We start from the raw sequence: 10690 nt of genomic DNA on the forward strand, positions 1-10690 counted from the left end.
CTGTGGGGGGGATCTGGGAGGGTCTGGGGGGGCTGTGGGCGGGATCTGGGAGGGTCTGGGGGTGCTGTGGGGGGATCTGGGAGGTCCCGGGGGGGCTGTGGGGGGATCTGGGAGGGTCTGTGGGGAGATCTGGGAGGGTCTGTGGGGAGATCTGGGAGGGTCTAGGGGGGCTGTGGGGGGATTTGGGAGGTCCCAGGGGTGGGGGGGCCCACATGGGGCTGCTGAAGTGACCCCCCCACCCCCCCCGGGTCAGCCTGAGCTCGGTGCTGCCCGAGTCGGGGATCGTGGCCGACATCGAGTGGGACCCCCCCGGTGTGGGGACCCCCGGGGACACCCCCAGTGACCCCCCCGGGGGGAGGGACCCTCCTCCTGGAGACCCCCCCAGGGACATCGCCGCCGACCCCCCCGGCACTTTCTACTGCCTGAAGAGCCAGCCCCTCCCCCCCAGGTACTGGTGACCCCCCCAGTGTGTCACCCCCCCCCCCAGAGCCCCCTGTATCTCCCTGTCCCCCCCCCCCAAATTCCCCGATTCCCCCCCCGTGCCCCCCTGCCCTGGAGCCCCCCCACCCTCCCGATCCAGAGTCCCCCATTTCACCCCCTCAGCGCCCCCCCCCCACCCCGTATCCCCCTGCCTGGGGACCCCCCACACACACACCATTGGGGTCCCCAATTTCCCCAAGCCCTCCCCCAGCCCCCCCCCAATTTTAACCCCCCCCAGCGCGGGCCCGGCCCCCCCCGGGGCCATGTCGGCCCCCCCGTATCCCCCTGCCTGGAGACCCCCCCCACCACCCCAATTTCTCCAAGCTCCCCCCCAGCCCCTCTTTAACCCCCCTCCCCTCCCCACAGCACAGGCCCGGCCCCCCCAGGGCCACGTCAGCCCCCCCGTATCCCCCTGCCTGGGGACCCCCCACCACCCCTCAATTTCCCCAAAGCCCCCCCCCAAGCCCCCCGCCCTTTAACCGCCCCCCCCCCTCCCCACAGCACAGGCCCGGCCCCCCCCGGGCCATGTCGGCCCCCCCTTATCCCCCTGCCTGGGGACCCCCCCCCCACCCCAATTTCTCCAAGCCCCCACCCAAGCCCCCAGCCCCTCTTTAACCCCCTCTCCCCTCCCCACAGCACAGCCCCGGCCCCCCCCGGGGCCATGTCGGCCCCCCCGGCCGCCCCCCCCTCGTCGCGGGTGCTGCTGCGGCAGCAGCTCATGAGGGCCCAGGCCCAGGAGCAGGAGCAGAGGGAGAGGAGGGGGGGGGGAGGCCCCCCCACGGCAGCCCCCGGACCCCCCGGACCCTCCCCCGCCATCGCCGTGGGTGCCCCCCCACCCCGGGCACCCCCCCACGTGCCCCCCGAGGTGCTCAAGGTGAGGATTTGGGGGGGAAGGGGGGGCTTGGGGAAATTGGGGACCCCGATGGTGGTGGTGGGGGGTTCCCCAGGCAGGGGGATACGGGGGGGGGGGGGCTTTGAGGGGGTGTGAAATGGGGGACTCTGGATCGGGAGGGCGGGGGGCTCCAGGGCAGGGGGGCACGGGGGGGACTCTGGGAATTTGGGGGGGCAGGGGGGCATGGGGGGGCTCCAGGGGTGAAATGGGGGATCCTGGGGCAGGAGGGTGGGGGGCTCCAGGGCAGGGGGGCATGGGGGGGACTCTGGGAATTTGGGGGGGGGGGACAGGGAGATACAGGGGGCTCTGGGGGCAGAAAATGGGGGACCCCTGGGCGGGGGGATGTTGTGGGGTGCAGGTCGGGGGGGGGGGGGGGCTCTTGAGGTTTGAGGGGAATGGATTTTGGGGGGGCAGTCAGGGGGGATACAGGGGGGGTCTGAGGGGGCGAAATGGGGGACTCTGGATCGGGAGGGTGGGGGGCTCCAGGACAGGGGTCACGGGGGGGGGACTCTCAGAATTTGGGGGGGGGGACAGGGAGATACAGGGGGCTCTGAGGGCAGAAAATGGGGGACCCCTGGGTGGGGGGATGTTGTGGGGTGCAGGTCGGGGGGGGGGCTCTGAAAATGGGGGACTCTGGATCGGGAGGGTGGGGGGCTCCAGGGCAAGGGTCATGGGGGGGGACTCTGGGAATTTGGGGGGGGACAGGGAGATACAGGGGGCTCTGGGGGCTGAAAACGGGGGACCCCTGGGCGGGGGGATGTTGGGGAGCTCTGAGGATTGAGGGGAACGGACTGGGGGGGCAGGGGGTTAGGGGGGTGGGGGTTTTGGCTCAGGGGGGATATGGGGGTGTCACTCTGTGCGCTGTGGGGGGCTCTTGGTGTCGGGGGGTCCCCTCAGCCCCGTCCCCCTCCCCTCCGAAGGTTCAGACCCACCTGGAGAACCCGACCCGGTACCACCTGCGGGCGGCCCAGAGGCAGCAGGTCCGGCAGTACCTGAGCTCCGCCCTGGGCCGGGGGGGACCCCCCAGCCCCCCAGGACCCCCCCCCGCGCCCCCCACCCCCCCCAGCCCCCTGGCACTGCTGCACATCGGCCCCGGCTCCGAGAAGGAGGTGAGGGCTTCTTGGGGGGGGTCCCTGGTGGGAGAGGGGGGTGTAAAAAGAAAGAGGGGCTGTGGGGTCGCGTGGGGGTGGCCCCGATGTCACCCCCTGCGGTGTCACCGGGGGGGGGTGGTGGCAGCGGTGGGGTGGCACCAAGGGGTCAGGGGTCATCCCGTGGCGTCACGGGGAGTTACCTGATGCCAGGTGGGGGTGGTGACGTGATATGGGGGGTGATGATGCAATACTGAGGGTGACGATGCCATACTGGGGGTGACGATGCCATACTGGGGGTGACGATGCCATACTGGGGGTGATGATGCAATACTGGGGGTGATGATGCAATACTGGGGGTGGTGACACAATATGGGGGGTAATGACGCAATCCTGGGGGTGGTGACGCGATCCGGGGGACAATGTCACAATCCTGGGGGTGGTGACGTGATCCAGGGACAGTGACACAATCCTGGGGGTGGTGACGCGATCCGGGGGACAATGTCACAATCCTGGGGGTGGTGACGTGATCCAGGGACAGTGACACAATCCTGGGGGGGGTGACATGATTCGGGGGACAGTGACACAATCCTGGGGGTGGTGACACATTGGGGGGAGCGATGATGCAATACTGGGGGTGGTGACACGCCACAGGGGTTGGTGACATTTTGGGGACCGATGACGCAATACTGGGGGTGGTGATGTCATATGGGGGGTGATGACGCAATCCTGGGGGTGGTGACATGATCCGGGGGACAGTGACACAATCCTGGGGGTGGTGACACAATGGGGAGGGCGATGATGCAATCCTGAGGGTGGTGACACGCCACAGGGGTTGGTGACATTTTGGGGACCGATGACGCAGTACAGGGGGTGGGGACACGCCACAGGGGTGGGTTGGGGACACGGTCCCCACCCCGTGGACCCCCCATCCCGGGGCTCTGGGGGGGGGGCTCTGGGCGGGGCGGCCGTGACGCGGGTTTGCCGCCCCGAGCAGATCGATGACGTCATCGATGAGATCATCAGCCTCGAGTCCAGCTACGACGAGCTGCTGAGCTTCGGCCCCGCCGAGGGGCCCCTCCAGCTCCCCAGCACGGTGAGGGGGGCGGGGGGGCGGGGTCTGACAAGCCACACCCCTCTGTTGGGATTTGGGATGGGACTAATGAGCCACGCCCACTCTGGGGTGGGGACTATCAAGCCACACCCCTCTGTTGTGATTTGGGATGGGACTAATGAGCCATGCCCACTCTGGGACGGGGACTATCAAACCACACCCCTCTGTTGTGATTTGGGATGGGACTAATGAGCCACGCCCACTCTGGGGCGGGGACTATCAAACCACACCCCTCTGTTGTGTTTTGGGACAGGACTAATGAGCCACGCTCACTCTGGGGCGGGGACTATCAAACCACACCCCTCTGTTGGGATTTGGGACAGGACTAATGAGCCACGCCCACTCTGGGGCGGGGACTATCAAACCACACCCCTCTGTTGTGATTTGGGATGGGACTAATGAGCCACGCCCACTCTGGGGCAGGGACTATCAAACCACACCCCCTTTGTTGTGGCCTGGGGGTGGGGACGAGCAAGCCACACCCCGTTTTGTGATGAGGCAGCAAACCACGCCCCTTTGGTTATCTGGAGGCGGGGACTAATGAACCACACCCCTTTTGCTCCTGAAGGGGTGTGGCATGCACAAAACCCCGCCCACCACTCCTTATTGGCTGTAACTGTGGGGCAGGGTAGCTCAGCTGGGGGTGGGGCTTGGTGTAGCCCCACCCACTGAAGACATGGGGGCGTGGCTCTGGCCCATATAGGGCAGGGGTGGGGCTCTGTTGGCATGTGGGTGGGTGTGGCCTAAAAGAGGGTGTGGCTTGTCCTTATTTGGGTGAGGGAGGGCGGGGCTTGCCAAACAGGGCGTGGCCAAACCAGGCGGAGCCCGTTGTGGGCGTGGCCTCACCACACCCGGGTGGGGCCTGTTCACCCCCACCCGGCCCCACCCCGGGGGGAGCCGGCCACACCTGAGGGGGTGGGTGGAGGTGGGTGGGTGTGGCCGGGGTGGGCGTGGCCCGAGTGACCCCGCCCCTGCCCCTCAGCTGCCCGCCCCCGGCCCCCTCCTGGAGGTTTTCAGCCCCCCCCAGGGCGGCAGCAGCTCCTGCCCGGCCGAGCTGCCCCGGGTCAAGGCCGAGCTCTCAGGTACGGGGGGGGCTCCTTTTGGGGCCTGGGGGGGGGGCCGGGGGGGGTCTGAAGGGACTGGGAGGGGCCTGGGGGAGTCGTTATGGTGGGGAGGGGTCCTAACTGAGTCTGGGGGGGTCCCGGGTAGGGCTGGGGGGCAGGAAACGTTTAGAAGAGTCTTTGTGGGGATGGGAAGGAGCCCGAAAAGATTTGGGGGTGGGGTGTGATGGGGTCCTTGGGGAGGCTCTGAGGGGGTTAAAAGGGGCCTGGGGGGGTTCAGTGGGGTGGGGGAGGTTCCTGGGGGAGGCGAGCAGCTGTGGGGCAGAGTTTGGGGGGGATCCCTGGGGAGTCCCAATGGGCAGGGAGGATCAAAGGGTGGGAGGGGAAGGAACCCAAAAAGATTTGGGGGTGGGGCGTGATGGGGTCCTTGGGGAGGCTCTGAGGGGGTTAAAAGGGGCCGGGGGGGTTCAGTGGGGTGGGGGAGGTTCCTGGGGGAGGGGGGGAGCTGTGGGGCAGAGTTTGGGGGGTCCCTGGGGAGACCCAATGCTCAACGGAGTCACAGTCGGGTGGGAGGGAGAGGCTGGGGGGGGGTCTCTCTCCGTGGGGGTCGTTGATTGTCCCCCCTCACCCCCAGAAACGGAGGCGAAGGCGCTGCTGAAGGAGCGGCAGAAGAAGGACAACCACAACCTGAGTGAGCTCGGGGGGGACCCCGGGGGGGCTCAGGGGGGGGTCACCAGGGGGGTCTGACCCGTGTCGTCCCCCCCCCTTCCCCTGCAGTCGAGCGACGCCGGCGCTTCAACATCAACGACCGGATCAAGGAACTGGGGACCCTCATCCCCAAATCCAACGACCCGTGAGTGGGGGACCCGCTCCCCGGGGCACCCCGGCGGCTGGGTGGGTGCTGGGACCCCCGGGGGGGGCCTGGCAGGGACCCCATCATCCAGGGACCCCCAGGGGGGGGTCTGGGAGGGACCCCATCATCCAGGGACCCCCGGGGGGGGCCTGGCAGCGACCCCATTATCCAGGGATGTCCAGAGTGGATCCTGGGAGGGACCCCATCATCCAGGGACCACCAGGAAGAATCCTGGGAGGGACCCCATCATCCAGGGACCCCTGTGGTTGGATCTTGGGAGAAAACCAGGGACCCCCAGGGCAGGGCCTGGGAGGGACCCCATCATCCAGGGACCCCCAGAGTGGAGTCCTGGGAGGGACCCCATTATCCAGGGACCCCCAGGGCAGGGCTTGGGAGGGACCCCAACATCCAGGGACCACCAAGAGGGATCCTGGGAGAGACCCCAACATCCAGGGACCCCCAGAATGGATAATGGGAGAAACCCTGGGAGGGACCCCATCAACCAGGGACCCCCAGGAGGGACCCTGGGAGGAACCCCATTATCCAGGGGCCCCCAGGATGGATCCTAGGAGAAATCCTGGGAGGGACCCCGTCATCCAAGGACCCCCAGGAGGGACACTCGGAGGGACCCCGCCATCCAGGGACCCCCAGGATGGGCCCTGGGAGGGACCCTGGGAGGGCCCCTGACATCCAGAGATGGGTCCTAGGAGGGCCCCGGCATCCAGGCCCCCCCAGGGCAGGGCTTGGGAGGAACCCCATTATCCAGGGGACCCCCAGGGTGGGTCCTGGGAGGGACCCCATCATCCAAGGATCTCCAGGGCAGGGCCTGGGAGGGACCCCACCATCCAGGGACCCCCAGGAGGGATCCTGGGAGGGACCCCATTATCCAGGGACCACCAGGATGGGCCCTGGAAGGGACCCCACCATCCAGGGACCCCCAGGGTGGGTCCTGGGAGAAAACCTGGGAGGAGCTCCATCAACCAGGGACCCCCAGGAGGGAACCTGGGAGGGACCCCATCATCCAGGGACCCCCAAGAGGAGTCATGGGAGGGACTCCATCACCCAGGGACCCCCAGGGTGGGGCCTGGGAGGGACCCCAACATCCAGGGACCCCCAGGAGGGACACTTGGAGGGACCCCACCACCCAGGGACCCCCAGGATGGGCCCTGGGAGGGACCCTGGGAGGGCCCCTGACATCCGGAGATGGGTCCTAGGAGGGCCCCGGCATCCAGGCCCCCCCAGGGCAGGGCTTGGGAGGGACCCCATTATCCAGGGGACCCCCAGGGTGGGTCCTGGGAGGGACCCCAACATCCAGGGACACCAGGATGGATCCTGGGAGAAACCGTGGGAGGGACCCCAACATCCAGGGACACCAAGGGTGGGTCCTGAGAGAAACCCCTGGGAGGGCCCCCGACATCCAGGGGTGGGTCCTGGGAGGGCCCCCTGGGCATCCAGGCCCCCCCGGGTGGGTGCCAGCGGTCCCCAGGCCCCCCAATGCCCGCAGGGAGATGCGGTGGAACAAGGGCACGATCCTGAAGGCCTCGGTGGATTACATCAGGAAGCTGCAGAAGGAGACCCAGCGCTCCCGGGAGCTGGAGCTGCACCAGCAGCGCCTGGAGCAGGCGAACCGCAGCCTCCAGCTCCGTGTGCAGGTCTGGGGGGGCCTCGGGGGGGGCCATGAGGGGCTGGGGAGGTCGTTTGTGGGGCTGGGAGGTGTGGGATGAGGGACTTGAGGGGCTGGGGAGGTCGTTTATGGGGCTGGGAGGTGTGGGATGAGGGACTTGAGGGACTGGGGAGGTCGTTTATGGGGCTGGGACGTGTGGGATGAGGGACCTGAGGGGCTGGAAATGTTGTTTATGGGGCTGGGAGGTGTGGGATGAGGGACCTGAGGGACCTGAGAGGTCGTTTATGGGGCTGGAAGGTGTGGGATGAGGGCCCTGAGGGGCTGGGGAGGTTCTTTATGGGGCTGGGAGGTGTGGGATGAGGGACCTGAGGGGCTGGAGAGGAGCTGGGAGGCTCCCCGGGGCTGGGTTGGAGGAGTTGTGGGTCCAGACTGGGGGGTTTTAGGGCTGGGTAAAAGTGGGGGACTGCGGGGGGGGCCGTGGGGCCGTTCTGGGGTTGTCCGGAGGAAGGTGCTCGTGGGGTCAGGGGGAGCAGAATCTGGGGAACGGAGGTGTTGGGATCTGGGGGGATCTGTGGAATCGGGGGGGGTGTTTGCTGAGCTCCCACGTCCCCCAGGAGCTGGAGCTGCAGGCGCAGGTTCACGGGCTGCCCCTGATCCCCCCCGGGGCTCCCATGGCCGAGGGGGGCTGCGAGGAAGCCTCCGGAGGCCCCCCCTTCCCCCCGGGCCCCCCCTCCACTCCCCAGTGCCTCCTGGACCTGGCGGTGGCCGACGAGCTGCCCTCGGAGCTGAGCCTGCCCCTGGACCTGGGGGGGCCCGAGGGGAGCCTGGATGACATCCTGATGGACGACGGGGGGGGGCTGTCACCTCTCGGCCCCCCGGGCGCCCTCCTGGCCTCCCCCGGGCCCTCCCGTGCCTCCAGTCCCCGCAGCAGCCTCAGCATGGAGGACGAGTCCTGAGCACCCCCCTGGAAGGACCCTCGGGCGGAGCCCTTGTAGGGACCCCCCCCCACCACGCGGCCCTTTGAAGGACCCCCCCCCGGGCCCCCCCTGAGGCCCCTGCGAGGTGCGGATGCTGTCTCAGGTGGGGCCCCACCGGGTGCCGTTTTAAGGCTCTTAAAACGGGCAAACGTTTTTTTTTTTTAACGACGGCATCGGCCCTTTAAGCTGCTGCCACTGTGTTACCCTTTTAAGGTGCCCCGTGTGTGACCCCCCCCCCCCCACCTTAAAGGACCTGGGTGGGTGTGGCCCCTTTAAGGGGGGGGGGGGGAAGTCCCCCGTGGTGTGGCCCATTTAAGGCGCTGGCGTCGGGCCCCACCTGGGTGTGGTCCTTTGAAGGCCCCGCCCCTGCCGGAGGCCCCGCCCCTCATGGCTACCCTGGGCCCGCCCCTTTCTGGCTCTTCTCCAATCAGTAGCCTCCTGGGGGCTGGCCCCCCTCTTGCGCGAAGCCCCGCCCTCCCCGCTGTCACTCACGAGTGCCCCGCCCACTACTAACGCCCATCTGGACCCCGCCCCCTTTAGAGGCCCCGCCCACCAGCTCCACTTAAAGGGGCCGCTGCCCTTTTCCCCTCCCTCCTTTCCACCCCCCCGATTTTGTACTGGACCCTCTCGCGGGAAATAAACAGTTTGTTAACGATGGAGCGCCGTGTCCTCCCCCCTGTGCTGGCACCGCTCGGTGAACCCGCCGAGGCTGCGGAACGAGCGCGGCGAAGGCGCCGCCATTTTGCGGCGCCCCCGTGAGGGGAGTGGGGGGGGCGGCGCCTCAGCGGGACCTCGGGGGGTACCCCGAGACGGGTCGGGAGAGAAACGGGAAGAACCCGGAGACAATAACGTGGTAAAACCATAGTTTGTAAGTTTTTAGTCTGTTTTTAACCAGTGAAAGGTACCCCGGGTGGGGGTGCACCGTTCCCGGTGGCACAATGGGGTTAAACTGGGTTTGGGCGAGGAAGGGGCGCTGAGGGGGCCACAGGGACTCGTTTCCCTGAGGAAACGCGCGCGCCCCTCCGCGCCCCTCGCCTCGCTCTCCCCTCCCAGATCGGGTGAATAAAAAATTCCACCACTTCCACTCCCCCCACCTTTTCGGACGAACGACGGTCAGTATTTTTTTTTTTCCCCCGCCGGGCACAAAATCGAGGCGGGAAAGCGACGAACCGACCGAGTCCGATCGGGGCTGCGGAACGAGCGCGGCGCAAAATGGCGGCGCCTCCGTGAGGGGAGTGGGGGGGGCGGTGGGAAAGGGCCCGAGCGGAGGCGGCGCCTCAGCGGGACCTCGGGGGGGATCCCGAGACAGGTCGGGAGAGAAACGGGAAGAACACTGAGATAATAACGGGGTTAAATGTGCTTTTTAAGTTTTAAGTCTGTTTTTAACCAGTGAAAGGTCCCCCGACGGGGGTGCACCGTTCCCGGAGGCACTGCAATACCGGGACGATGCGCGGAGCGGAGGGAGCAAGCTCCGGGTCCAACTCCCGCGCCCAAAAATCCGTTTAATATAAAGTCCTCTCATCGAGGACGTATCAGATATTAAACTGATAAGAACAGATACTACACTTGATCTTAGCCAAAAGGCCGAGAAGCGATAAACTCACACCCCACACACCCCCGACCGGGCCCTCACCGCCCCTCACGCACCTCACGGGCACCCCCGCGCGGCCCTCCCGACCTTGCCCGTCCCCGCCCGCACTCCCGCCGCGCTCATCCCGCACCTTCTACCCGCTCTCCGCTCGCCCCGACCCCCAAAACCCTCGAAAGTCCCCCAAAATAACGCTCCCACAATTCCTTTCTGTCCCCCTTTGATGTCTAATTTGCATAACCACGCCTCACGCCCCGCTCTACAGACCCCGCCCAGCGCTCCCAGCACCGCGAGCTGATTGGCCGCCTGCGCTCTTCGATTTGCATTCGCTCCGCCCCCCTCATTCGCCCGCGCGATTATTTCGTCGTGGCCGGCGCCTCATTAGCATAACCCCGCCCCAAAATTTACATAGACCCCGCCCTGTTCATCTGATCAGAGATGTCTGTAATTAGCGTGACCACGCCCTAGCTAGACACTAATTTAGAGCCGAATCCCCGGCCTAACCGGGACCCTAACCCTAACCCCGGTCCTAATCCCAACCTGAAATTTGACCTTAATCACAGTAATTACCCAAACCCTAAACCTGACTCTGATCCCAGCCCAAATCCTGACCCTAAAACCAGACCTAAACCTGACCCTAATCCCAGCTCTAAACCCGAACCTGACCTTAACCCTAAACCAGCCCCTAACCCCAACCCCGACCCTAAACGTGACCCTGATCCCAGCCCCAACCCTGACAAATCCCAGTCCTAAACCCAACCCCAGCCATAAACCCGGCAGGGTCAGGACACCGGTGCAAACTGGGCCTTTCCCGGTTGTACTGGTGGGAACTGGGATGGGATGGGGTGGGGACTCCAGTGGGAACTGGGATGGGATGGGGTGGGATGGGATGGGGTGGAGACACCAGTGGGAACTGGGATGGGATGGGATGGGGTGGGGACACCAGTGGGAACTGGGATGGAGCAGGATCAGGACACCAGTGGGAACTGGGATGGGGTGGGGTGGGGACACCA

The 10690-nt window shown here is 66.7% G+C and overlaps 1 protein-coding gene and 1 non-coding gene across 2 annotated transcripts; one reads left to right on the forward strand and one right to left on the reverse strand.

Annotated features, from left to right (window-relative positions):
* Window positions 1-244: 244 nt before the first annotated feature.
* TFE3 (transcription factor binding to IGHM enhancer 3) lies at window positions 245-8748 on the forward strand. Its single transcript, XM_039378823.1, has 9 exons — window positions 245-448; window positions 1117-1354; window positions 2293-2481; window positions 3458-3556; window positions 4557-4656; window positions 5270-5326; window positions 5413-5488; window positions 6993-7140; window positions 7727-8748. Exons 2-9 carry the CDS (start codon window positions 1142-1144, stop codon window positions 8066-8068), a joined length of 1224 nt encoding a protein of 407 aa, XP_039234757.1. The 5' UTR covers window positions 245-448; window positions 1117-1141; the 3' UTR covers window positions 8069-8748.
* A 746-nt stretch (window positions 8749-9494) lies between these two features.
* LOC114001585 lies at window positions 9495-9685 on the reverse strand. The gene has a single exon (XR_003545611.1). It is a non-coding gene; the product is annotated as a U2 spliceosomal RNA (small nuclear RNA).
* Between the last annotated feature and the right edge of the window lie 1005 nt (window positions 9686-10690).

Source organism: Pipra filicauda, unplaced genomic scaffold (genome assembly GCF_003945595.2).
Source record: "Pipra filicauda isolate LSUMZ 115617 unplaced genomic scaffold, ASM394559v2 scaffold1498_size28046_pilon, whole genome shotgun sequence".
Lineage (NCBI taxonomy): Eukaryota > Metazoa > Chordata > Aves > Passeriformes > Pipridae > Pipra > Pipra filicauda.